The sequence below is a fragment of the Aspergillus luchuensis genome, chromosome 8 (assembly GCF_016861625.1).
Source record: "Aspergillus luchuensis IFO 4308 DNA, chromosome 8, nearly complete sequence".
NCBI lineage: Eukaryota > Fungi > Ascomycota > Eurotiomycetes > Eurotiales > Aspergillaceae > Aspergillus > Aspergillus luchuensis.
The window spans coordinates 1,763,369-1,790,014 of NC_054856.1; the positions used below are offsets into that span (position 1 = coordinate 1,763,369).

The 26,646-nt window shown below is 47.8% G+C and overlaps 12 protein-coding genes across 12 annotated transcripts; 4 read left to right on the forward strand and 8 right to left on the reverse strand.

The window, feature by feature from the left end:
* Positions 1 to 733: 733 nt before the first annotated feature.
* AKAW2_80631A (uncharacterized protein) lies at positions 734 to 1,252 on the reverse strand (the record flags this gene model as incomplete). The annotated part of the gene is made up of 2 exons (XM_041681672.1): positions 734 to 740; positions 798 to 1,252. 2 exons carry the CDS (start codon positions 1,250 to 1,252, stop codon positions 734 to 736), a joined length of 462 nt encoding a protein of 153 aa, XP_041548592.1.
* Positions 1,253 to 2,140: 888 nt separating this feature from the next.
* AKAW2_80632S (oxidase ustYa family protein) lies at positions 2,141 to 2,888 on the forward strand (the record flags this gene model as incomplete). The annotated part of the gene is made up of 2 exons (XM_041681673.1): positions 2,141 to 2,534; positions 2,596 to 2,888. The coding sequence occupies 2 exons, from the start codon at positions 2,141 to 2,143 to the stop codon at positions 2,886 to 2,888; spliced, it is 687 nt and encodes a 228-aa protein (XP_041548593.1).
* A 676-nt stretch (positions 2,889 to 3,564) lies between these two features.
* On the reverse strand, positions 3,565 to 4,709 carry AKAW2_80633A (class I SAM-dependent methyltransferase; the record flags this gene model as incomplete). The annotated part of the gene is made up of 3 exons (XM_041681674.1): positions 3,565 to 3,925; positions 4,014 to 4,143; positions 4,220 to 4,709. 3 exons carry the CDS (start codon positions 4,707 to 4,709, stop codon positions 3,565 to 3,567), a joined length of 981 nt encoding a protein of 326 aa, XP_041548594.1.
* Positions 4,710 to 5,287: 578 nt separating this feature from the next.
* AKAW2_80634A (uncharacterized protein) lies at positions 5,288 to 6,253 on the reverse strand (the record flags this gene model as incomplete). Its single annotated transcript, XM_041681675.1, has 1 exon — positions 5,288 to 6,253. The coding sequence occupies one exon, from the start codon at positions 6,251 to 6,253 to the stop codon at positions 5,288 to 5,290; it is 966 nt and encodes a 321-aa protein (XP_041548595.1).
* Positions 6,254 to 7,402: 1,149 nt separating this feature from the next.
* On the reverse strand, positions 7,403 to 9,849 carry AKAW2_80635A (uncharacterized protein; the record flags this gene model as incomplete). The annotated part of the gene is made up of 6 exons (XM_041681676.1): positions 7,403 to 8,346; positions 8,396 to 8,529; positions 8,585 to 8,741; positions 8,791 to 9,166; positions 9,226 to 9,608; positions 9,684 to 9,849. 6 exons carry the CDS (start codon positions 9,847 to 9,849, stop codon positions 7,403 to 7,405), a joined length of 2,160 nt encoding a protein of 719 aa, XP_041548596.1.
* A 706-nt stretch (positions 9,850 to 10,555) lies between these two features.
* AKAW2_80636A (uncharacterized protein) lies at positions 10,556 to 11,082 on the reverse strand (the record flags this gene model as incomplete). The annotated part of the gene is made up of 3 exons (XM_041681679.1): positions 10,556 to 10,649; positions 10,716 to 10,860; positions 10,980 to 11,082. The coding sequence occupies 3 exons, from the start codon at positions 11,080 to 11,082 to the stop codon at positions 10,556 to 10,558; spliced, it is 342 nt and encodes a 113-aa protein (XP_041548597.1).
* An 855-nt stretch (positions 11,083 to 11,937) lies between these two features.
* AKAW2_80637A (uncharacterized protein) lies at positions 11,938 to 12,637 on the reverse strand (the record flags this gene model as incomplete). Its single annotated transcript, XM_041681680.1, has 2 exons — positions 11,938 to 12,531; positions 12,593 to 12,637. 2 exons carry the CDS (start codon positions 12,635 to 12,637, stop codon positions 11,938 to 11,940), a joined length of 639 nt encoding a protein of 212 aa, XP_041548598.1.
* A 4,546-nt stretch (positions 12,638 to 17,183) lies between these two features.
* On the reverse strand, positions 17,184 to 20,256 carry AKAW2_80638A (uncharacterized protein; the record flags this gene model as incomplete). Its single annotated transcript, XM_041681681.1, has 7 exons — positions 17,184 to 17,398; positions 17,464 to 17,736; positions 17,792 to 17,995; positions 18,054 to 18,060; positions 18,111 to 18,337; positions 18,392 to 18,686; positions 18,736 to 20,256. The coding sequence occupies 7 exons, from the start codon at positions 20,254 to 20,256 to the stop codon at positions 17,184 to 17,186; spliced, it is 2,742 nt and encodes a 913-aa protein (XP_041548599.1).
* Positions 20,257 to 20,763: 507 nt separating this feature from the next.
* Positions 20,764 to 22,939, forward strand: AKAW2_80639S (uncharacterized protein; the record flags this gene model as incomplete). The annotated part of the gene is made up of 5 exons (XM_041681682.1): positions 20,764 to 20,948; positions 21,021 to 21,345; positions 21,409 to 21,940; positions 22,005 to 22,112; positions 22,167 to 22,939. The coding sequence occupies 5 exons, from the start codon at positions 20,764 to 20,766 to the stop codon at positions 22,937 to 22,939; spliced, it is 1,923 nt and encodes a 640-aa protein (XP_041548600.1).
* A 538-nt stretch (positions 22,940 to 23,477) lies between these two features.
* AKAW2_80640A (uncharacterized protein) lies at positions 23,478 to 23,974 on the reverse strand (the record flags this gene model as incomplete). Its single annotated transcript, XM_041681683.1, has 2 exons — positions 23,478 to 23,483; positions 23,534 to 23,974. 2 exons carry the CDS (start codon positions 23,972 to 23,974, stop codon positions 23,478 to 23,480), a joined length of 447 nt encoding a protein of 148 aa, XP_041548601.1.
* A 1,356-nt stretch (positions 23,975 to 25,330) lies between these two features.
* Positions 25,331 to 26,129, forward strand: AKAW2_80641S (oxidase ustYa family protein; the record flags this gene model as incomplete). The annotated part of the gene is made up of 4 exons (XM_041681684.1): positions 25,331 to 25,607; positions 25,664 to 25,774; positions 25,825 to 25,961; positions 26,025 to 26,129. 4 exons carry the CDS (start codon positions 25,331 to 25,333, stop codon positions 26,127 to 26,129), a joined length of 630 nt encoding a protein of 209 aa, XP_041548602.1.
* A 91-nt stretch (positions 26,130 to 26,220) lies between these two features.
* On the forward strand, positions 26,221 to 26,445 carry AKAW2_80642S (uncharacterized protein; the record flags this gene model as incomplete). The annotated part of the gene is made up of 1 exon (XM_041681685.1): positions 26,221 to 26,445. The coding sequence occupies one exon, from the start codon at positions 26,221 to 26,223 to the stop codon at positions 26,443 to 26,445; it is 225 nt and encodes a 74-aa protein (XP_041548603.1).
* Between the last annotated feature and the right edge of the window lie 201 nt (positions 26,446 to 26,646).

Sequence of the window (26,646 nt, forward strand, 5' to 3'; positions counted from 1 at the left end):
GGCTGAATAAATGCATAGTTAGCCCATTATCTGTCTTCCACTGTCCGTCTGACTGTAGCGACTGTATAGCCCCCATGCGCCAGGATCAGAGGCACACCACGTCTGCAACATGGCTGTCGACATCATCAGGTAAATCATACTAATAGTGGGGGCCGAAGGATTCGTCTGCAAATACGTGACAATGGCCTGTGAGAAAGGCTGCAGAAACCACAATAGCCTTGTCAAGCTGGTCAGGAGGGGGTGGATGGAGGAGGGAGGACTATGTTGCAGGGTTACAACTCCTTCGAGGCAGCGAAGCTAGTAGTGTATTACACAGCCCATTCGGCTTAGGGTACTCGAAGAGAAACACGAAGGATCATGGTGTCTCCGAGTCTCCAATAGAAATTGCCAAGAAAGCTACTAATTGGAGCATTTTCTCGAACAGCATTTGTCAGGCGGCCCGAGGGAAGTCCGCTCTAGTTTCTCATTGCTCCGGGGAAAAGATGGGTCTAGTGCAGCGGCGATTTCATCTTATTCGATAGTCTGACTACGCACTAGGACACTGTGTCAGATTAAGTAGTGGGAATTCTTCAAATCGATCTGTTTATAGACCCTGAATTAAAAGTACTATCGACCGATTCAGTTTCCCCCGCACACTAGCCAGTTTCCACAACAACCCCTCTTTATGGCGCAAACCAGTGGCTTTAGCTTGCGTGTCTGCAGCCCAGAGGGCGAAGCCTGCTTACTACCTCGCTTAAGCACTGTTTTCATGTCAGTACACCTATTGACCGTGCCAAGAAGGGGATAGAGGGACTTACGTATTCTCGTAAGTGATGAAGCGACTGTTCAGGACAGCCGAAGGATCGCGTTCCTCGACTTCGTCTCTCTTGCTGACGGAGTCCTCGTACGTAATGAACCGACTGTTCAGCACAGCAGAGGGATCACGCTCTTCCACTTCATCTCTTTTGCTGATGGCGTCTTCGTAGGTGATGAACCGGGTGTTCAGCACAGCGGAAGCGTCACGTTCCTCGACGTCATCTCTCTTGTTGATGGCGTCCTCATAGGTTATGAACCGTGAGTTAAGCACCGCCGTGGGATCACGTTCCTCAACCTCATCTCTCTTATTGATGCCATCCTCATAAGTAATGAACCGCGTGTTCAGCACGGCAGAGGCATCACGCTCCTCAACTTCGGATGGAGCTGCGACAGGGGCCGCCCTGGCAGAGCTAGCCAGGGTGAGAAGCACCGCGAGTGCGCTCAACGCAGTACGCATATTGCAACAAAGTGGGAAGTCAAAGACTAAAAGGGTTGCTGATTTGGATTTTTAAGAGCTTGGGGAAAAGAGGAAGAGATGGGTAGAGAAGTTGATTGTATCCTCCAGCACGTAGGGACACTACGAACCTGACCTCGAACCTTATATGTTTTTCGTACTCTCTGCGATATTCTAGGGTTCTTGGTGTACGCCTGCTTACCAAGGCAGTTCCATACTAACCTTGTCGGATCTGGAGTCCTTTTTGTTGGCGCCGGGCCAAGGGAATCGTGAGCGGCTGCATCGAATGCATCCATCCTCACATCAGCCCATCGTAGACGTGTTCGCATTCACTCCAAAGCGGGGTTAGCGTAGTATCTACTTAAAATCTCACTGTTCTAGGGTCTCGCAAATGAAGATGTATAGGGCCTTTGACTTTGTTGCTGATGCGGCAGGAGCGGTTGGTCAAAGGCCAATGATCACACCAAACGTCGAGTAGTCATTTCAGTCATGCATGAATAACTCTCGCCAAGTACTTCCGGACACTCTGTCGTTGCGACGCACGGAAAACCGGCACCATTTGGCCCCCAATGGTGATGCCCAGGTCAATGATGAAGTGCATCGATGTGAGTGTGGAAGGGTAGGGCGGATGAAGGTAAAGCTCGCTCCGAGGAGAATAACAGTCTTGGCTAGTTTGTGGATGCCCCCCCTCCACCTCGCTGTTACTTCTGCATTGCCTTCTCTCCAAGGCAATCTCCCACAATTTCGTTTGTAATCTACGGAACATTTTGTGCCGAGTTATCCCCTCCGGTGCTCTGCCTTCTCCCTCCATCAACATTCTCTGCATTTTGCATCTTCCTACTCCTTCCTACCTCCACCCCACACAGCCATTCATCAATCCTTGATATCGTCATGGCCGGAGCCAGGCTGGATGACAGGCAGAGCGAAGAACGCCTCATATCAAGTTTCGATGAGGAAAACTTCCTCAAAGACAGTCGAAGTCCTGGGGCGAGAAGGTCACGATGGTGCCGGTATCACCCAAATGGGACTCTGATTCTATCTTTGTGGACTTTATTCCTGTTTATAGCTTCTATCTATCTTTGGTCAACAATAGCTCGTCATCGAAAAACAGCTGCCGCTTGTCAATGCGATGACTACCTGCCCATCGATTCTCCAGCCTTAGAGGCCCTCGAGAACACAGGTCATATTGAAAGGTTCGACGGCAGCTTTGCAAAGCCCAATGCTTTCAAGGGACCACCAAGTCCTGCTATTGATGCTGCCTGGGATGATATAACTTATGCTTCAGGTGATTTATTCCGAACGAACCCAGATCCAATGAACACGAGGCTTACAATCTTTCGAAATAGGTGGGGTCATCAACGTTGATGAGCAAACACTTCAGCACATCAATGCGTCCGAGTACTCTGTTGGTTTGGCTGACGAGCTCGGTGGCGGCTACATGGGCTCGGTGGAAGTTCTGCATCAGCTACATTGTCTGAATATGCTCCGCCAAGCGAGTTACGAGGATTATTACAGGGACAAGCCGGGTCCATGGGAGGATAGCCCGCAGATCCTACGGCACCATCTTGGTAAGTTATGTCTTGGGAGACGTCCGAACAAAATGAATGATTCAACAAATGTTGACAAACACCCGAAATAGATCATTGCATTGATATCCTACGACAGAAGGTAAGCTAGAAGGGAGTTTCGAGCTAATTGTTTGGCATTATGCTTGAAAGTCTCTCAGGCTAATGGTTGTGACCCGTCAAATAGTTGATGTGTGATGCGGACGTTGGTATCCTGACATATGTGTGGGTGAAGGGGCATAAAGACCCATTTCCAGACTTCAATGTGTATGAAACGTCCCCTGCTTCCCTTTTCCATCCACCAACCCTCCGAAACATATAGCGTTCCCGAAAGAGCGGAAATATCCAGGTACAAGGCTAATATTCAGTGGCATTCGCAGGCACCATAAATGTCGCGATTTCCGCGCAGTCAAGCAATGGGTCGGGCAGCATCAGCTCTATACAACACCCGAACATGGCATTGAACGCCTTCCTGGAGCAAAGGAGATGCCTAGCCCACCGTAGATACTTGAAGTTACACAGACTACTATCTGCTACAAATCGTAACTCAGAGTTTGAGAACTACAAACTGCCCGCCCAGCAAGCAGTAAGGGGCACAAGTCACGGCGCGTATTATTTCGAATTCAAGTTATGTCAATAGACCTCCCACAAACTCAATAACCAATACATCCATCAAACGAGCATGTTCTAGAGGATATTCAGGTGCGAAAGGCATTTCACAAATTCAGATAAATCTCCAACACAGCCAGGTTATTTCTTTTGCGCCACAAGATGAGGAAAGATCCCACCCATTCTGACACGTTTAGCCTCGATAGTCTCACTAACAGAAGTCTTCAATTTGCGCAGTTCATCCAGTTCCGTCTCCCCAGTATTACCGTTCTCAACTGCAGTTTCATTCTGAGACTGTTGCTGTTCCATTCTCATGAGCGCAGAGTGCAGGAAAAGGTTGACAGAGTCTGTGAGATGGTCTGAAAAGTCGAGGGAGACCTCTGGATCCCCATCCTCCTGACAGAACCCTCCGGGACGTAGATTGAAATGGAGGATATTAAGAGCATCTTCTCCATTGGAACTTTTGAATGAGAGAATTCTTTGGAGCATAAAATGCGGCAGGCTGAAGAAAAACGAAGAAGGACACAGATCAGCCGATGTGATCAAGTGACAACAGAAATAAGAAAGACAGTGGTTGGGTAAATACTCACTAAGGTACTAGGTCACGAGCCCGTCTCTCCAGATCAATGATCTCCAGTGCTTTGAGCATGTCGGGTGTTTCTGGGAAGAGTTTGAAAAGTCGGGCTTCGCTTTCTGTCCACTGGAGATAGCCTCCTGGCTCTGTACAACAGACAAATAAGATTAAAATCAGGCGAAGTATACCAAGCTGGTAATTGGACAGGGAGTAACAACTTACTCAAGAGTTGCAATGCATTCTGGAGCGCTCGAGACAGCTTCTCCTCCGTAATTGCATAAGCAAGGCCGCGGATATTGACGAGGTCGAATTGCCCATGATAGCGGGGGTCAAAAGGTTTAGTGCAGTCATGCTGCACAAGTTGGATTCCCGGGGTGGGGTTTTCGGGGAACGCGGCTGCGTTCAAGTCAAAGCCAACAAGAGACGGGAGGGGGGTTGTGGCTGGGGATTTAAAGGCCCCAGTTCCGTTTGCAAAGCCTGGAGAAGATAGGGACTGAGCTACTTCCCGCAGCCAGATACCAGTTCCGCAGCCGATATCTGCAACCCCGCCCTTTAGTGCTGACAAAGGGATGGAAGGGTGTATGAGCTGATTGTTGAGAAAGGTCTGCTGGATAAGATTGTGCTGTCGGTTTAGTCGCTCGTGTTCTTCTGTTTGCTTGGAACGGTGGGAGAGGACGTATGTCTGGTCTTCGGACTCCGCAGAGGAAAACATAGTGAAGAGAGAAATACAAAGTAATTTAATACTGGTAGGATTCTGCTGCTGAAGGAAGAAGGGGTTGAGCAGATGCAAAGGCAAGCTGGGACGGCGAGGATTGCTCCCTGCTTTATATTGCTAGCTGTACGCCGTCACAAACTAGTGCTTATGCATAAGTAGAACGATTGAAGGTAGTCACTTGTCTAGTACCGCGGAATTATATTCCCAAGTTAGGGTAGCATCTGCTCTAGTCGGACCAATGGTATGTTTCTTCTGACATGCATTGCACAGGACCTATGCATTCGTGTGCACCAAGTCTTGGCACACCCATACAATGGAGTCTTACTCCTAATAAGTTCGTGCAAATGACAAAATATATACATATCTCAGTGAATTGTCTTAGCAAGATGTCGAAGAATACTGGTTGGTGGAGGGTGTATCGACCGTGCTATGTCCATAGTAGAGGGGCATCATACAATCATCTTCTAGCAAAGTCAATTACGGCCGAGCACATTGGTCATATAATATATATTGAACACAACACTGAGTCCATTGAAGCCCCAGAGCCACTTGAACACTACAATTCAGGTCATACCCTAGTCACCTTTTCGAATCTTCTCATACTCCGGCAAAGCCCACTTCACCATCCACTCCGATTCAAGAATTTGCTTCGTCGTGCTTCGATGTTCCGGTCTAAAAGCAAACATCGGCCGCAACATCGCAAAGATAGCATCTCTCTCTTCTGCATCAAACAAAGGCGTTCCTACTTCCTGTCTAGGCAGCTGCACACTATCCTCAAATCGATCATCCCAAGAGCGATATGGATTCCGCTTAGTTGGCTTCCCATCCTCGGTAAAATTGTCTGGTCGCGCGTCCCATCTCTTCCACCATTCGGGAGGCAAGATACCTAGAGTGTCTACATGCTCACGGGTCATGTAGTCTTCCGTTGCGAGAAATCCTTCGAAAAGTTGCCTCTGAGCAATAATAGTCCAAATGGTGCAGGCAAGAGACCATATGTCTGATGAAAATGACAGTGGTCTATTTGGTTCAAAGCGAGCTTCAGGAGGACGACTGACAAGCGGAGTGTGAGATTCAGACTTTGCTTCTTTGGGGGAAAAGGCCTCGCCAAAGTCTGTAAGTAGGATTCTTGCCTCTGGAAGTGTGATTTTCTCGCTTGGTGCTCCAAGCCAGATGGGTGCAATACCGTGGGATGGAACACCAGGAGGAAGCAGTTTGCCATCTAGATGAACCACAGGGTCTAGCTCAGGTGCTCCGTACTTCTCATATATTTCTTCGGGTGAGAGTTGATCAAAGCTGGGTGGCGATTTGAGCAGGACATTGCCCATGTGAAGGTCTCCGTGGATGAACCCTCGGGCATGCACATAGTCCACCGCCAGAACTAGTTGTGCAGCCAAAGCCCGGGCTACATTAATCTGAAATAAGCGGACCCATGATCCATCTTTCAAGTCGGAGAGGCTAGCCCTTGCGGGAGAGGTAACATTGCAAGTGTGTTCTCCGTTTGGACCATGGATGGTGAATGTATTTAGAATCGACGGAAGCATTGTTTTGCCCAGATGATCGGTCGTAAGATGATGCGGATGCGTGAGACTGGCTAAAATACCCGCTTCCTTGGGATTGGAGTCGGCCGTGCAGACTTTCACTGCAGCATACTTATTGTTCTGCTCATCACGGGCCAGCCATATGGTGGAGTAGGAGCCGTGTCCTAGCTTATGTAGTATCCGGTATCGGCCGTGAAAGTGATCTCCAATCTGTATTGGATGATAGCCTCCTGGACAATAGTACTCAATTCTCTCCACACCTTCGAGGGGTTCATATAAGATGTGGGGATTGGAATCGTCACCTGTGGGTGTTGATCTGGACGCGGTGCTAGCAAAGACGCGACGGGTTGGTATGCGCGTTATGTGAATAGGTGAAATGCCATGAGGACACAGGGTCAGCGGTCGCAATGATCGAATTGATGATAATGACAATCCTCTCATGATCATGATGTTCACGGAAAGATCCTACTGTCGCGTTACGCCAGATGATTCACCCCTGGTGTGTATATCTTGGCGGGAGCGGTGGAATGCGGGAAGATGCAGATCCCGGTCTGTGCCTTAACAGTGACGTTGGGACATATCTCTTTTCTGTAAGTTGGTAACAAAGGAGGAAAGTTGTTACTGCAAGGGTAGCACTTTCCGGAATACGGTGAGTAACATCGATCAATAGTCAGGGGAGGAATTTTGTACTCCATATAAGGGATGAGTCTAATTCGAGTCAGGTCGATGGAAGCTAGCATACTAGACTAGAATATTGAACGTAAGAAAGGAAAGAAGAATACATATATATTATATGAATAATAAAAGTAAGTAAATAGAATAAAATAATAAAATCAACAGAACTATGAAATGTATTCTAATTATATTTCTCTAAATATTATTTCTTAATGGCTATTATTGTGGAAAGCCAGTGAAGATTTGGAAAATCTGGATCTATACTCTTCCTATTTATTTGGTTTACAATCGAGAACCCGTCCATACGTAACGTGCTGTTGTAACTTCAATTAAGTTTAGGTAGTCCTACCACACATGCTACCTTGTAGACGGCTTCCAAGAGCCACATAGCGAACCTCTCTGGGGTCGTGATTATGAAATCACCAAAGCCTCAACAATTTAATGAGCTATATATTCCATAACGCCATAGACAAGCCCCTAGGACGACTGAACCGCAATAGGGAAATCGGCAATATGCAGCTTTGCCGAGCCGTAAGGGACCAAGCGGATCTTACTCGGCGACCCAGAGACATTTGGATACTTAGGGGGCACCGCAGCGGTCCCCGAGTCCTCCTCCCAGGGGACCAGCCATGCATCCGCGAACAAGGCAACGGGGGTGGCATTTTTCGCCCAGATGGGATTTTGTAGTTGTCCATCGCGATCGTAGACCTGCTGAACAGTGACCGAGGTCGGATCGATAGCATACCGCCAAGCAGAGGTTGGGTCGAGCACATAGTCATGTGTCTGCGCCACGATCTGGTCTGCTGGCAGTGGCTTCAAGGAGGAGTAGTTGAGGGGGCTGTGGTAGGTGGAGTTGTAGTCTATGTCTAGCGCATATAATAATGGGCCGTAGTAGATGGCTGCGGTGCCGTTGGCTGGTGACTTTGTGACCTGGATGCCCATCTCTAGCTCCACAGCTATCTGGGTAGTTCCTTTGGTGAGGTTGAAGGTTTGCAGGTTATTGGAGGCCGAGGAGAGGGGTTTGGACGATCCACCCGCCAGTGAGTACTGAGAGCTCGTCTTGTTCACCCAGTCAGGGATACGGACAGAGAATGATAGGTCGGTGGTGGCTGTGATTGCATACTCCAGTCGGCCGGAGAAGGGGTAGTTGGTTGTGCATGCTATGGTCACGTTGCCTGCAGCAAGGGTCGTGCTCAATGTTTCGGGCCCCAGTAGTGCGTGAATCACATGGCTGTCTCCCTCAAGGACATAAGAAGCGGCCACATACTTGGGATAACCCTGGCCATGGTTTACGGTGCAGCAAGGAAAGTTGGGCTCGAGGCCATAGCTGTTGGCGTAGGAGTTCACGTTGGCGAAAGGGACGGCACTCAAGTTGCGGGACCAAGGCTGATTGACCTGCTGGACATATTGATGTGACCACCCTAAGAAAGTATTAGCTGGGATATCTGTACTAGGTGCTCATAGACTTACAATTCGGTGATAGCGCTGCAGGGAGGGAGTTGAATGCGACGCGCTCGGCTCGGTCTGCGTATGCGTTGGTGCCGTAGAACCGATACAGATAGGCCATAGAAAACATCATCTCAACCGATATGCAAGTTTCCGAGCTGTTTCATGTCAGTACCAAATGGTAAATTTGAAGAGAGACGAAGACACGCATACCCTCGCTCGGGACTGAGTCCGCCCAGATGCTCATCGGCCGTGATGCTCCCAGCAAGTGTCGACTGGTAGGTGGTGAGCAAGTTTACCGCTAACGCGGTCTGGTCCAGCAGGGAAGGATTTCCATTCATTCGGTAGAGCACCGTCGGATACCGTAAGCCTGTCTCGGTCAGCACTACCTTCCAGTGCCCTAGGGCTCAATTGCATACCTTCCGCTAAACTGACACCATGGGTGAATGAGCTGGTCGTGATATACGGCGTTCCCAAGGTAGGGAAAACGCCCTCCACGAAGAAGGTTGTCCAGTCCTTCCCACCCGCGACACCACCGGCAAACATAAGCTCTATAGTCTCCCAGATTACTTCTGAGTTATTTCGTGGATAGTTCTCATACAACCACTGCAACGACATGGGCAACTCATGCGTCCGGGCTAGTCCAAAGCCGTAGGGATCAAACTCGTCTCCAAGCGTCGTGTTCTCGATGAGGCCGGTGAAATTGTCCTTGAGCATGGAATGAGCCAGGATGGTAAACTTATGCATCGCTGTTACAATCCGGTCCGTCTCGGATGGATCTGCTTGTGCGTATTGCTGGACCGCTGGGTCAGAGCCAAGCACCACATGTACACATACCAGACATATGCACTCACCACTAAGCCAAAGAAGAGCAGACTACGTGCCCAGATTCCTCGAGTTTGGTGAGTTTTCTCGGGCCCCAGCCATCCATCTTCAGCTTGATTGTCAAGCACGTAATCGAGAAATTGCTTCGCCTGAGCTTTCAGGCGCGCGTCGTCGATGGTCCAGGCGAGGGGGACAACGTAGTTAAACCAGTAGGGCGCTGCCTCGTCTAGCGTGCTGTACTCCCAATCACCCCCGACCCATGTTGATCCAGCCACAAAGCGGTAGAAGTCGTTGAGATGGCCGGCCAATCCATTTGCTTCGAGCTCCAGCTGATCATGCAGCCAGCCTGTGGCGGTAATTGTACCGAGGGGAAATGTGTTATACTTGAATGGCTCGAGTGCTTTTTCCATACCTAATTTTGGTTGTTATATGTTAAGTAGGGATGTATATGCAACGTTTTTCCTAGGATGGTTCAGGGTTGACTCACTTTCAGTAGATATGCTGGCTGTTGCTGTGGAGCTCAGATGCAGAGCTAAGGGCAACAATTGCGACCACTTCATATCTATCATTACCTGCTGAAAGCCTACGACGCCCAGCTTTGGAGAAGGTCGGGCGAAAGATAAAGAAAAGAAGCTCGGCTCCTTCTCCGGCATTTAGCCCGCCCTTGCTTAGTTAGGTGGAGTATTCCCCGCATGATGGACGGCCGGGATTCCTGTTTGAGTTGGTGGTTTTTAAGAGGCATGCGGTGAGTCTCGGGTGAACTTATGTGTTTTCTGAAGGTGGACGGCCGGTGTCATTTCAGAGATGGCCTAGATTAAGGAGGAGGAACAGGTGCCCTATATACACAGACCCGCCAAAGCAAAGCCCACTATGTCGCCTCACAAGCCTGCGTAATCAACTAACATACCGATTTACTAGGGCTTCCTGGGCAAACAGTATCATAACTGTCGGTATCGCCGGGATTTTCGTAGATGAAACACTGGAACATCTCCGGGATTTCACCCGAGGGTCGAAAGAACTGGATAATCATGGATCTCACGGATCATAAATTTATTTTGGGCCAAATGCTCCTGGTAGGCGATGAGATGCACTTAGATCCCACTCAGGATAACGATCTCCTCAGGTTGTCCCTTCCTCTGCAGTGCTTATATACTGACCCCTGTCCTCATGCCAGACAGCTAGTAATTTAGGCTGTGGTTGGCACGGGAGTGAGCAGATCGACTTGGTTCAACTGAGCTTGGTCATGCAAGGGTTCATAATATGAGAAGGTACGCTGGAGGAGAGACCCCTGAGAGCAAGAATATCTGACAATGTCACTGTTACCACTAGAATCTCTAGATTGGATACAGGTACTCTGGATCAATCGCTGCTTGGATTTACGGGAAGACTGATCCAGTTCTCATAGTTGGGTCCGAAGTGCACATGATTGTTGCCCTTGAAAACGCTTTCCGGCCTGTTCGATTGTTATTCAGTATTATGTGTTACAATTATTCCATGGAACGTGCTGTCGTTAGCTTACCTGTCACTTGGACCATTGTGCTGGAACAAACCGCTACCAGCCAGTTCAGAAGCGCCGATATCTGAAACGAGGCGCTCACCCTTCTGCAACACGACATTCGTAGGCCGCAGTTCCACATCCACAGTGTACACCTCATTAGGGATAACTGGAAGAACGTCGGTGGAGTAATAATCACGATAAGGCAACCAAGGGCGATGGCGCGGGTGCTGAGGATTGACTTTTCGTAGACTTACTTTCAGGAAGCCCTTTGTCACCGAAGCTCACTCCCCGGTATTTCCCGTGTAAGACACTTCGCCGCCAGACGATGAAATGTGGCGGAGAAAGTAGAATAGATCCATGTCTGTAGGCGTGGTTGACTGCCAGCCATGGCGACTCACGGAGAGATTGAGCCGAACTACGATGTGGCCTGTGATTTCTTGCTCCGAATCAAACGGACCTGAAGTAGAAGAAACAAAGGCCTATCACTTTGAAAGATACAGAAAGCACGCAGAGCATCTACGACGAGCTGGTCAGGGCTATGGTCGTCGGTTGTCCTCTTCATCAAGCTGACAGGACTAAACCTAGCAAGCCGTCTGGTCGAGATACAAACACTGGACAGTCGCATTCATTCTAGAGGGAGAAAAGCCGAATGCCGAATAACCGGAGATTATGGATCACGGTTCCATGTCGGGATTTTCTGACATGTTGTAGTGCATTAGGCGATACTGCCCTCCGTTCTGCTGCTCTGGTCCTTTGTCATGGTACCAATTGGGAGGGCCGCCATCCACTACGCACCCAGTTTGCTATGGCGAGTCTCTGGAAATAGTCCCTTTGGGGATAGATATCGGAGAGGTAAACCGAAGTCTTTTTGACACATAACCCATAGTTGTGTTATAGCATGTGAGTACATGATAGTGCAAATAAATATGATCTCTATCAATATACCCCGTGAATTGAATAACCTAGCGAAGATAATATAATCACTGATCACTTAGTTGTGCTCATACCGCCTACTGAATATAGCTTACTATGCTTCCCCGGTCACTGTGCGTCATCAAGGCGACATTGTCCATCATCCTATTATTGTTCTGTAACGGAAGTGATCGTGCCGAAGAATATACGTAGGAATGTAAATCAATCCAGCTTGAATTTTCGCATGACAAATTCCTAACCATACTGCAGTTCTTCCCCCTTAGCTCCTTCAGCCGTGAAGTTCTGTGGCCAACAATAGTGGCACTCAATATCACGCTTCAGGCGACGCCTCCCGTTGTCCTCCCACCTTCCCCAAAGGATCACGGATATCCCCGCAAATAATCTTCCAGCAAGTCTCATAATCAACAATCCCTTGGGAGTACCGATGTTCAGGGCGACACAACAGCTCCAGAATCTCAAAGTCGCAGTGTTCGACGGCAATGAAAAAACTATATGAGTGTTTGAACGGGACCCTCCACTTCCACCAGATATACCCGTCCTCACAAAGCTTCCCTTCTCCGAAGACTTCCTTATCAGGCTCGTATTCATGTAGGTCATCCCACATTGATTTCTTCATCCCATAGTGTAGCACGGTCGTTGAGTCCACGGCCGACTGGTCGTCTAGCACTGCCATCCAGTTCTCCACAATCATCCCTTGTTCAGATGGTGGTCTTTCCGAGAAGAAGCGACGGAAGTACTGACGGAGCTCGTCGTCTGTTTTGCCTAGGAATCCTGTTTTGAAGTCTTGAATGGGCGCTTCCGTTCCCCATTCGTCCACCTCTTTCTGCTCAGGATAACGGACAAGCGTAAGAAACGGACAGGCATTGTCAGCCGTCTGGCTCTCATCGAAGAGCTGATTGAAGATCTATTCCAGGAGGTTAGCTAAGCTTACTCAGACGTGTAGAGGAGAATGTCATCTCTCGTACACTTGCTGGCATGTTTGCTGTGAACAGAGTCATGATATCGGACATTGTGAGTGGATTAACAGCCAGTGGTTTTGTCAATCTTGGAACGGATCAGCGCGGAGCTCCTGTTCAGTGGCATTAGGCTTAGACACGGAAGAGACAGCTGGGATAGACGTCCTTAAATACTCCTATCACCGCTGGATGGCCAGGTTGGGTAAGGCGCGTATATGGTGAATATGCGGTGATAGGCGACACGTAACACACCGCTTTTAACTCTTCGGCTACATGCCTGTCAGATGCTGCAATTCAGGGGCGAACCGCTGTCATGTAAATTAGTTGTTCAGTGATGAGTAACGTAGTCAGCCAATGTGAGCTAGATGTGCAGGAACTTTGAAGAGAGCCTTATGTGTGTGTGTCACGTAAGCCAACGCGTCAAGAAGGGGGAGATCAGACTGGGAATCCAAGCCGCGACGGGCTCAGAAATTGCTTTGTTTGACAGCTGGAAATTCATGTCGGTCAGGTTCAGAGGAAAGCTCGAGTCTAGCACTGTTGTGATTATTACGGACTTTCCGCAACTAGAAGCCTAAACCGGTCGTATGCGGTTTTGTCTCCTTTGAGCATCTAACAGACGCCTAGGCAGACATTGGTCTGTCTACCTTGTTTGCTATGGTGCTAAGCAGGCAAAGATCACGGGTATTAGCCTCTCTTGCAACATGCTGTGCGACCGAAATTAGATTACAAGTTCCTTGCAAAAGCATGCTACTTCAGTAATGACCCAATGAAAAGCTTCTATGGCTCTCTGGGGGATGTTAGGCCCCAGTTGAGTAATACTTGCCCTTGGTGACAGATGTAGTTTTGGGTTCTCGCAAATGCGGTTTTCTGATCCTCGAGGTTTACTACTCGTGAAACCAACACTTTCCCAGGTTTTGCCAACGACTCAGTCCTTTTCTAGCAGAATGGATGCCAATATAGCCATCTGGCAATCACGGGCTGTTAGGATACTCAGACTGAGATCCCTGACAATGACTGCCTTCTACCTACCCATTTTTCCATCCACCTACTTTTCTCCGATGCTACCATTTCGAAGTTATTCTCTAAGCACATCTTTTCAATGATGGGTCACATCTGGCAATCTCTTGGTCAGCCTATTCCCCTTCAGTTGTCACCAATTTCTCAATGACAGTGATACCATGTTTCATGAAGGCTCTTGTGCCTTTTCACGTCCCTGATACCCATGTTGGATTTTAAATTTGCTTATCCTTTTCAGTATACTATGCTGCTCTCCGTTCACAATTGCAAGAGAAAGTCAGCAATTTCAGCCCCAGTGTGGTGCCACAGACATGTCCTTGAATTTATTTGTGATGTAAGACCTGGAGAGATCAGGAGCCAAATACAAAAGCAAGCTCTCTCCTAGCTCTCTGGAGCATCTCAATGTCCAAGGGACGTATCAGTGCTTTAAATCAAATCTTTACTTAAGGATTAGCTCATTTTATACACCTTCTATCTCTTTCAACATGCGGGTCTTCAATCTCCTTGCATCTTTCTTCTGCATAGGGAGCATACACTTTACCCACGCAGCCCCAATTTTAGCCCCTGATAGTGCTTCTGCGACCAACTTAGATAGGCGTGCCCCTCCTGTTGCTGGTTCAAGTAAAGCCTACCCCATTGCGGGAACCATGGAGGTTAAGAAAGAAAACGCTCTACCTTTTGATGGTGACTGCTATGCTATCTTATATCTGGAAAAGAAACTAATCTTGTAAGCCTCTGGCACTAACCCTCAGAACCAATACAGCAGTGAACATTTATCTGATAGACACATTCTCTTCAACCACCCAGCCAGCACGACGGAACAGAGAGTGATCAAAATCGAAAGGATGCGGGTGTAAAGAAGAAGTTCCCAGGAAGCGATGGCACTGGCCTATTCTGAAACCCAACAGTGGCTAACGTCAAGATCCCTGGCACTCTATATGTATCTCCAGAGGAGTTTTCTTACGCATCAACTACTCAGGGTGGTTATCAGTAAGCTCCCTGATGATGATAACTACTTCGCGTACTAACCACTATATAGGGCTCTCCTTTTCCCAGTAACTGAAAAGTCCCAGCATTCTCAGGGCGGATCAATCAACAGCTTCTACAGAAATTACCAAATCCAACCGGCACATAAAGGCCAAAATAGCTGGTATCAAATTACCGGGTGGACTGGGACCCTCGGGTAAGATATGGCCTTATGTCTCTATGCCCTTCTTCTGACAAATGCTTGTTCTGAGTATCAATCAGTCCCTACTGCAAGGCTCTCCGGAATAACAATTCAAAGCCTAACAAGGATGATGCCATTTGTAAACCGGGTTCCAATGGCAAGGGCAAGTGGGGATTTGATGTCGGCGAATATGCTTATACTTACGATGGTCACAGCTATCGAAAGGCTAAGGGGAGCAAATAAAAAATGTGACGAAGATTGGTCTGATGTGGATGTATTCTGTTCTATGAATTTGTATTATTACCTTTGTATGAGAAATAATCCTCGTCTACTCGGATAGAGAACTTTAGATTGTTGACTCTACTCAGGTCGTGTAGATGGCTTTCGCGTACCGATTTAAAGAGATAACAAAATATAGGTCATTGTCTATCAATCAGTTAGGCGTATCGATACTAGCTTACTTCTATCCCACATTTTCTTGCTTGAAAACCATTATTAGGGCTCGGGATACCAGATGACAACTTCCCAAAGTACGAGAATTTGATACCTACATGCCAAAGCTCTTTCTTGCAGAGTAAGTGTTGTTTATTATTTATCTACCGTATGTATTGCCCCACCACAAGCCGAAATACTGCCGATCATAACACTTCCATCCAGCCCACATCCCTGAGCGACAACGGCCCGAAGCGCCTTCCTCAGTCTACCAAATCATTGTCGGGCCATGTTAGTACGTGTTAAAGACTCCTCAGTCTTAGGCCCTATCCCTTATGATGGGGGCGTTGTATTGGTTAGCAAAAGCTCGATCACTCCTTTGGACCCTGGTGGGCTCGCTGCTGCTATCGTCACAACAAGAACCTTCAGGCCCAAGAAGTTTGTCACGAGATATTGCTATCTAGCACCTTTCACCTCACAGATGCTCTCCTACCTTCCAAAGGCATGCACCCAAACGGCTAAGCATCTATCCTCAATGACTCCGCAAATGGCACTACAATTGCCAAGATCCCCGATTTGGATACGAAATTGACCTCTCTTTCAGCAACGTTGGGTTGACAATTGTTTGTGAGCTGGTGTTGATATCTGTCAGGATAAAGTTTGAGGCAACGTGTCCACAGCAACCATTGCTATCCCTAAATGTCTCCACTCAATGAGTAGCTAGTATTCCCAGCTGAGAAGAGTAAATTAGGGCAGTTCAAGGAAAGCCCTTGGTCAGGCGAGTCAGTAATGTATTGATAGAGTCCCGTCGCAAGCTGCGCTTTCTACAGCTAACATGAAGGCAACTTACGTCATACTTGTTCTCCTTTGCTGAAAGTTATGAATACGTCAGGGACTACGTCGGAGTCTTTGGTTATACCTGAGAATAAGGTCTGTTTTATGGTGTTGAAGGAGCATGTGGCGGCTCGGGCGCTTATTTTACCACTGTTCTATAACGTGTTTTTCAGCGACCTTTACTTCTCTTATACAGCATACCTTTCTATCATTTGACTTACCATAAGCATCCTCTCGATTATATGGGATTTGAAATTATCATCCCGCCTTCATTATTATAGAGACCATTTCGTTTTACCTCATTTCGTTTTTGTAAGGCGGACAACCGGCTCTGAAGAGTCGCTGATACTAACCGTAGACATTAGAGCACTTTAATTTTGAGCATACAAGGAGGAAAAAGTGTTCGAGATCTGGGGATTGGGGAGGGGAATTCGGCCGCACGAGGAAATTAAACACTCATATAGAGTTTCAAGAACACTGACCACTATTTCCCAAATGTGATTCTCGAGTGTTACTTAATGATACGCACTCCATTATCGCTGGTAGTTGAAAATGGTTCTCTTGATACTGGAGCATATTAGCGAGATAGGAAGTAATATTGCAGGTAATGCAGTGCCATAGTCTGGCAGATTAACAATAGATTATGATGATGGCTTCTTAGTTCGGGGGGTCGCTACCCCCATCTATTAGTGATACCGGGAGTATATCCGAAGACCTGAAACAAGCTAGAAGCACAGCTCGAGATGAAGAAGCCCTCAAGAAATCGACCTCACTTATCGGGTAGAGCGTATATGGCTATCAGCAAAAAATAATCATTCATCACGGTAGACAGCCATACCCCAGACCAATATTTTGGAAGACAATCTAATCTGATATGATCTAATTCTATAATTACGTCCACGCGTCACCGGCGCGTCGAATGATTGGTCTGTCAGGTAAAGTGGATTTTCGCGATTGTTTCGACTTCTCGGAGAATAGGGGGAGCTGATTGGGTACCTTATTGTAAGCTGATAAGTTGCAGAATGATGACCTAAGTATTGGTGAATGAGATGTTAAGGTGTGAGTTATCGGAAGGGAGGTGATGAGTGAATGACCTAGATGGTATGGCTGACATCATATGGTGTCTATGTGGCATGTTTGTACGTGACCTCAAGTCCTGCGGATATTACCGGCTCTAGCTTTAGCGTGAAAGGCGCGATCCTCTTCATCAATACCATGCACAGTAGTCAAGTACTGCTTGAAGTCCCTCGTCATGTTGCACACTTGCTCAAAGTCTCGCTGATCCAATGTCGGGCCGTCGTCTTTGGACTTGTCTTGTTTTTGAGAGAAACGGTACTCGGCGAGGGCAACGGCTGTTTGAAACGCTAGAAAGAAAAACTATGTCAGTTTCTTTATTTGTATGAACAGCCAGAATGGGTAAAGACCATACCATTACGAATCTCCCGTCCATTCCATTGCATTTTGCTAATCACTTCATCCTCCAAGACGTAGGACTTTGCACGTCGAGTCACAACAAAGTCATTGCGCTCGTCGGTCAACTTGTCGAAGAACTGTTCCCAGATCGTTCTCCGGTTTTCTTCGCTCAGATTGTCGTACCGAATGACGACGTGAATTCGAGAGATGAAGGCATCATCAAAGTGGCCGACTCGGTTAGTCGTCAGGAATAGGATTCCTCGATAGTATTCGATGCATCGCAGAAATACTTTCGGAGTCATGTGTGAGTTGGAGTTATCTGAGTAATACTCTAACAAACTTACCGGATACCAGGCTATTGCGCTTAAGATCTGTGATCTGTCGCCTCTCTAGATAAACATCCGCCTCATCGATGAGCATAACCGCACCCCATTGTTCGGCTAGTCTGAACCATTTGGACAATTGTTTCTCCATTACGACTTCGTCCGTACCGATGTCTCCAACGGTCAGCGATAGTAGTGCTCGTCCGGTGTATTCAGCTATACACTCTGGGTTGGGTCAGTGATGATAGCGACGTGCTGTCATTTGATCGTGTATGCGACTTACCAGCAGTCTGTGGTCGTCAGTGAGGTTCCGGTTAAATCTGGGGAGGATACAACTTACAAAGGTTTTCCCCACACCCGGACTGCCATGAAGGAGGAATATCTGCCCTTCACCTTTGTTCTCAATGAAATCGGCTCCCCAGGATCTATTGTGTTCGTCGCTTCTAGAATCTGTGTATTTCTGCACAAGCGCGCGGATCATCTCTTTCCTCGCTTCCGGCATAACCAAGCTATCAATAGCCCTTTTGTTTACTTTCGGCTCCCTACAATACGCGACGTTCAATTCCTCTGCAACCGTTAGCGAGTCGTTGAGAAAGGTAGATTCGGCATGGTAGCACCCACCCCATGTCCTGGACTTCAACACAAGTCCATAGAGTACCCGGCTGCAGAGTAAGTAGCGATGACGAGCACCTTCGGAGGACTCAGGAAGCTCAAGATCGGTATCCACTCTCGGGTCCAAAAGGTCATAAGCGGCCCACCGGAAGCCAGGCAACGGGTGAGGTTTCCAGCCACGACACTCCTCGCAGAGGCATTTGGCTAGCCCGTCGCCCATGTCCTCGACTTCACAAATGTCTGGGGCTGTATATTCGTGCTGTGCAAAATAAGAAGCCGAGTCGACATAGATGCGACCTTGGTACTGTCACAGATATCAGTATAGCTTATGCGATTAATAAACGCGTGCTTACCTGTCGCTTAGATGGACCCAGGAACTCGCCCAAGTAGAACACCTGCCTTCCTTGAAGAAGCTCATACCATTTCCGCCCAAGATCCTCCAAGTGCCTTCGAGTCTTTCCATTGTCCTGTCTATCGATGAAGTGGCACGGAAATATTTTGAGCGAGGTGACTTGTCGCTCACCATCGAAATGTGCGATAGTCACGGTTTTGGAACGCCTCCCGACATATGTACCATTAAAGTCAAGGTTCCACAGCTGGACAATATACGGATGAGTGAACTTGCGACCGGTGGATGAAAGCAACGTTTTATCAACTTGCATATATTGGACCACGTAGGCTGACAGTTGACCCCCAGACTCCATATACACAGTTTCTCCCGGCTTGAAGAGTAGCCACAGCATTCGGAATGTGCAACGGTTCTGGGTGTGTCGGGCTAGTTCATCAGGGAGACGATCTTTATAGAATGAGTCTTTTACATAATCAAGCAGCAGGCCTAGCTGATCGAATGTCTCCTTGTCACACATCGGAATGGCAGGCTCACGGTCTGCGGCATCTTGCTGTGGGGAGCCAACATCGTTTTCTCGATATGTCGCGCGGTAAGCTTCAAGCTCTTTCAGATGATGACCGACTAAGCAAAACGGCTCATTGAGTTGGAGATACTCCCCACCCAGTCTTTCAGCCGGGTAGTAAGTTACAGCACGGGCCAGAGCATTGAGAAGAGTCTTGGAGAAGATGGTCATACGGGTCGAACGGACCCCAACCTCGATGGTCGGGTTCGTTATGATGCCATCGTGTAGAAGGCCTTCGACTTCATTTGAGTATCTGTGCGGGTCCGGGGGCACAGACGTTTCCAAAACAGTAGTGACATTGAAAATAACGCGCTGCTTGACCTCGACGCTTTTCGGAATGACTGAGCTGTTGAAAGGACCTGACCATGGCACTGTGGTGATAACGTTGCTCCCGGCGTCTAGATATTCCAGGCAATAGGTCACAATGGAAGAAGGATCAGTTGTGGAGTCCTCGTGGAACTTGGGCGCTGAAGCCGATTGCTTTGCTTCGCTGTTCATAGGCAAATGCGGTCCCGGTTGGTTGTCATCCTGTTCGTTGCTGTGTTCTTGTGGGTTATTGAACTCCTGCTGAGTCCATGTGGGCTGCGTCCACATGACCGTCAAATTCTGGCCGCACTTGGGGCATTCGCCAAATCCAAAATCTAGGAGGGTCGCATGGGATCGCCCATTCTCCGGACAGTATAATGTTGCCCATGACACCTGATTATCCTCATATTGGTCCTTGGTTTGGTCACTGGAAACACCTCCCTCTCCACCAGTTTCTGTGACTTGTTCCTTTGCAGAATCCTCCTCCAAATCGGAACTCGGGGAGTGCTCTGCTCCTGTCCTTTGATGTGTTTTGGCATTCGACGAGGCAGAGTCTGATTCTGCACTCACATTTATGCTTATGTTAGTAGGGGAAGTTGAAACCAAAGTAGTGCCTAAGGTCATGGCAGTCACGTCTCCTACGGTGCCGTGGCTCATGGTTCTTTTTGCCGAACCCTGAAACAAGTCGCAAAATTGAAATTTATGTAATTGATGATAAAAGAATCGACTCTGGGTGTCCGCATGAAGTAATGTCGGTCCGCCTTTTATACCACTAAACATGTTAGTTCTGGCTGAAGGTTACTGCATGGCTTATCTTCTGATCCCACCATTTTGTGGAGGTTGAGAGGCTTAGCACTCCACTTAGCGCTCCATTCTCACGCCCAGCGCTTATGGACCCGTGTCTGGCGGCCATACCACCCATGCTAATACGAACTTTCCCTGTTTTCCTCTGCCTTGGCGACTGGTCTGCTGGCACTCAAACGGCCACGGAAGAGGCTGAGTGGGGGCGTAAAGGCATGGGATATCTCTCAGTGCCCAATGCCCAAGCCCTCTCCGCCCCATTAGACGACACCATCACCATTTCGTCTCCTATATCTAACACGCCACATACAACTAAAATTCGACAAGACTTGAATTTTAGTGACTCCAGGAGACGAGAAAGCAATGCAACAACCACCGATATCCTTTCTGATTAGGCGATATAGTATGAAGGCAGAGCAGGAAACGCCCAACAATCCGCTCACCCAGGCCCTGAGTACCACGATAAAACAGCGGGACGAGATCGAGACACAGTCTCGGGTGCAGGCGGAACAATGGAGCAAATGGCTCAAATTCGGGGATACCACAGAGTAAGGCCCATCATGCAACCAGGCATGTCTTTTCACGTAGTAGCATTATGCTGAGACTGTATGATTCACCAGTGACGCAGATTTGAGGCGGCTTGAAGATGGTCGGAAGAGCATTGTAGAGATTTGGCAGCAATTTCGGGAACATCATCCTGAACATTCAAGAGTGGGCTCTGATCAACTAGTCCCGGAGATACCGAATATTGCCACGTTGAGAAATATCGTCCAGGACGCCCAGATGGACTGGCAGGCTAAGAGAAGTAAAGGACTGGGAAAGGTCAAGAGCTATGTTGTCGACTTTCTGGAGATGATGGACGACCATTCTTTTCTGTTCAAGTTCATCCCGACCGGAGACAAGTACATCAGTCTGATCACGGGCGTTATATCGTCAGTCGTCAAGGTATGCGATCACATCCGGAGAGCACGAGTTGGCCATGAGCTCAAAACATCTGCGCGTACTTAGATATGTGCCAATTATAAGCGAATTGCCGAGGGCTTCTTTTCCGCCTTGGTTGATCTTAGCAGTGATTTGAGGCTCGTCCAAAAAAAGACGGATATCTGGGACAGCGCAGACATGAGGACACTCGTCGTGGACTACTACGTGATGGTCTTTGAGTTTCTCTGCAACGCAATGTCATGGTTTAGTCGACCGCGCCATCGATATCGGACGATCATTGATAGGAGCTCTTATGACCATGAAGTCAAGGACTTGGTTGATCGCATGAAATCGGCGGTTGCACGGATCCGTGACGAAGCGACACATTTGGCAGAGAAGCAGGTCCTGGGAATCAGCAGCAAGCTTGGCCAAGTGCTCGATATTGTCAGCCCACGGCCAATTGACGTCTCTGGAAAATTCTTATATCTTCACGTTGTGGGAAGTGAGAGTCGAGACGACGACCGAAATGCGACGCAGGCGAAGTTTCACCGCTTGGGTCAGCTCGTGGGAGCATGCTCACTTGAAACGCTGCAAGAGGTTGAGAGGAATGCTAAAAATGGTAGGACAACTACCTGGCCATAACTTAAGCCAACTTACGAATGGTAATCTGATCTGTGAGCTAGATCCACAGTCGCTAAAGATACGTGAGAAGAGGGAGAGCCTGACGGATGTTAAGCCAACAGATGTTCAAGCTACTGAAGTCGAGACATGGAAGACTGAGTCGGACTCTGGTAAATATTGTTGCGTTTATCTGTTTATTCTACCTTCCTAATAAACCATCCAAGACGCAGATGAGACATGCACGCGCTACGACATTCAGAAAGCCACGACAGCCCTCATGAAGTACACTGACGATGGGAGAGAAGAGCTTTCCCATACACTCCGAGGAAATCCATCTTCTCTACTTCCACAGGAAGTATTGAGTGAGATCCAGGATTGGATCAGGAGCCCACGGTCGAAAATGATCTGGCTCGAGGGGGTCCCGTCATTTAATCATAGGTCCAATCTCTTCCTGGCAGCCATGCAGCTGTGCGCTCTGAGCACAAGGGCACAAATTCCCTGCATCTCATTCTTCTGTAAGCCAAGGTATAATTGCGACACGGATGTCTCGAGCCAAGAAGCCTCTGTCATCGCGCTTTTGTACTCCATAATCGCACAACTTGCGCGTCTGCTCCCCGCAGACTTCCACGGTGCCCCAGAGCTCCTGGCACATTTTGAAGATCTTGATGGAACGATAGGATCTACCTCCACTGCGTTGAGGATAATCGAAGGCCTCCTGGTGGATGCACCACCATCAATTATCTGGGTCATCAATGGACTTCATATGGCAGAGAGCTGCGGTACTATTAACATTCTGGACGACTTTGTGGCCATGCTGCGTGAGCAGGAGAGATTGCGGCTTTCCAAGGTATGCTTTACGACTGATGGAAACAGCCATACCCTGTTGCCGGCCATGATGGTGGATGAGCGAATAGATGTTTCTCGCATGGCTCTGGCAGGCCCTGGGGGGCAATTGCGTGGAGGGGGAGACATCTTTGCCGAGATGAACAATTGGTAATGTGTAAATCATTCACTGAAGATAAACGTTTCCTCAAGGGGATGATAACATTACTCTTTAACAGAAAACCTTTGGATTTATCCTTCTCATCATCTTCTTTTGTACAGAATTAAACCTATCAGTTTATACTAGTACTCGTCTTCTAAACCATAATTCCAGAGTTTGATCCTAGATCTACCCTATCCATAATGAGCTAAATGGCGATTACGTACTCGAAGAATACCTTACTAAAGATGCACACTACAATGAAACATTGAGGAGACTGTTTACAGGTACCTCCTCGCTATGAAGCAAAAATGTTATGACTTGTGTCCTTTGAAGCACTAAGGCTCAAGAATAAGTGACAAGAAAAGGCCAGACCTTGTCGGAAGTCGCACGGATACAGTACCTTGCATGTTGAATGCTGCGCCAGGCAACAGGATGCATCCGTCGAAAGCGTAAATGGTGAAAGAGTCCGGCTTTGGTAGATGAACCGCACAGTGAAGCGTACATCAAGTACAGCTTCCTGCAGACTTTGTCACCTGCCAACGCGCTATAGCTACGCCTATACAGTTTCATTAGCATGTTCACTGCTCCAGAGGGTAGGGGTATTACCTTCCAATAGCCACCTCCACGACCATATCCGTCACCACCACGACCATATCCATCGCCGCCGCCTCCACGACCGTAGCCATCAAGCCACTCTCGCTTAGCCTGGTAAGATGTAAGTACTCGCTTCTTTTCATGAGCTGGATTACCACTTACCAGACCGTAACCATCACCGCCACCACCGCCGTAGCCATCTCCACCGCCACGGCCGTAACCATCAAGCCATTCCCGCTTACCCTGATATAATTTCAGTATTTCTTCCTTTCCACAAGCTGGATTACCACTTACTAGACCATAACCATCACTGCCGCCACCGCCGTAGCCATCTCCACCGCCACCGCCGTAACCATCGAGCCATTCCCGTTTGTCGTTCTCCTCCGGAATAGACGCTCCGGGTGCCGCGATGGCAAGCCCGATAAGTGCACTCAGCCAGATAATCGAACGCATTTTTTTCAACTTTTTCTTATTGATGGTGGTAGTATGCTTGATGATTGTTACTGTGCTTGTGAGGCTTGTTGTTGTTCTTGAGATATTCAGATTGCACCCCCAGATTCCAGGTCTAGGCCCACATTATATATGGTAGTCTGGTCTCACATCGTGGACCATCTCTATGAGGCATTTACGCCCCTCACCACTTGAAATATGCTTTTTCTTTTGAATTGTCTGAGGACAATGCTTGTCTCCATCATGTCCGTGCGGGGACCGGACTCACTGTCATGTGTCAACGCACTGACCGTTACACTGATATTTTGCATCTATATAATCAGATAACTGGAGAGATATGTCCCGATATCATGTATATTGTGAGGCAGCGGGTGGATATCCATGCAATATTGAACTCAATAAGCAAATTGAGCTGTGGCGAGATACTTGATGGTTGCGCTAGTAAACTAGTTATTATGCATTGTACCATATCTGACTAAGATTCGGTGCCTTTTATGCTTTTTCTGGGGTGAGATACTACATGTTCTCTTTATATCGGGAAAGCAAACATTGAATGACAGTGAGGACAGAATAGCCATTACCATATGGAAACTTGGGCTCGACCTCTGCTGTACTACGTCTATGAAGTCTTTTTACAAATTGCGAAGCCGATCGGTGAAGGCAACAGCCATTGTAGTCTCCCATATTGCTTTTTCTTGTTATTTCCAAGGCATGCGGGTGAAGAGACAGTCATGGTAAGTTTGTATATTACTTTTTTATGCGGTTCCTAACATTTGCCGGTGAAGGAAAAAGTCGTTACAAACTCCGATATTGCTTTGTCCTGGCTGCAGATACAGTGCGTGACAGCTCAATGATCAGCATGAACAAGTGCCACAAAACAGTGATCGGATGTAGTAGTAAACTTGCAACTCAAATAGAGTACGTATAAGGGAGCAAGGCAACTGATGACAAATCTCTAGGAATTGTGAAAGATGTGGCCTCTCGGACTAAGTTTGAAACCAGATTGGGTACCATGCAGTATTAACACCTTTTATCTGCACCATAACGTTCGTGAACCCCCCTTCCACAAATTGCCTTGTGATCTGCGACTATAAAACGATATTCTTTGTTCATATCGCTTACACTCCAGAGAATCGGGAAAAGGTTATCGATATGACGACACGCATATTTCTGGTGACCTAATGAAAATTGACAATTACCACTTTATCCAATCAAAACATAACCCCTCGCGAGGTTGAGCTAGTGAGAGGGTTTATATGACCGAAAACATAACCCGAGTCAAGGGTATTACGAGCCACTCGAGCCATTCTACCTCAGAGGCATTCTGAGGCCGTTCTGTAAACGACACGAGAAACAGAAATGAAGGATGCCGCATATTGTCCAGTTGACGATGGCAGTGACTGCCGCGGGAGCAGCAGTCTTGACAAAGACGAATCCAGACGAGTGCTTCTTAGCAGACCGTTTGAGGACCATGTGGTTCACTCCAGTCCACCCATGAGCCGAAAGTACTTGTTCTTCGGATTGTTCTGTGTCGTTCTACTGATGTTGAATACTGTGATGCTTGTTTTCAACCTCTGGACAACCACGCCCCATTCCCGCAAAGAAGGCTTCATTCAGAAGCCTACAGATTACTGGTGTAGGTACATCCTTTGCTTCGACTTCTTTACGCAGATTTTGATAGGTCCTGTACAGTGCCAGGCTTTGAAAGTGGAATCGTTTACGAGAAACGACAATTCCATAGCGCCCATTCAGAATACGCGGGTGTGGGACCGGAGGTAGATGCCAAATGGCACGACTTGACAAGTTAGAGACCAGACACTCCTTCCTTGTCAATTTCTAACAGCCATTGGTAGGAGGTGCAATGGGCATCAGTCGCCAGCAGCTGACAGCATTGAACAATCATCCCGATGTTGCAGTACAGATCGAAAACGCTGGCCCTGACCAAGAGTATATGGCGACCTTTGACGTTCTTCACCAATTACACTGTGTTGTGAGTATTGTGACTATGTGCGTGTTGAGATATATAGCTGATCACGTCGCTTTTTGTTGTTAGGATCTCCTGCGGAAAGGTATCCACATGGATTACTACAAAGACAAAGATGAGCATTTCGTGAATCAAACAGATGAGCGTATCTTCTTTCACTTAGGTGGGTCTTAAAATTAATCTCTTTCGTTTTCGAGCTGCGGAGTACAGCACACAGCTAACAACTTTCCCAGACCACTGCGTTGATATCCTTCGTCAGACCCTAATGTGCAACGATGACCTCTCCTTGGTGACTTACAACTGGGTGCAAGGCTTGGACATCCCGTACCCGAACTTCAACACGTACCATACCTGCAAGAATTGGGACACGTTCTTTGCGTTGAACCAGAAGCTCGATGTTAGTGCCAGGTGGGAAGGTGGTAAGGTTGTTGAGGAATACCCGATACCAAGAAAGCCGGAACATGTCGATGGCATGTGGCCACCTCCTTGAAGGTCTTCCAGTAGAATTGAGTCATGAGCAAAGGATTACCTGGATGGCGCTCCTTTTTACCACCGGTTCGATCTCCAGATTTGTGCGTATTTTTGGCCAATATTTAGATCTTCTTACCATGATCTGTTGCTAGTATATAGTGAAGTTAATCTATTTATGCGTCATCACTTCTTACAACAATGCCACTTATTTACGCGAGGG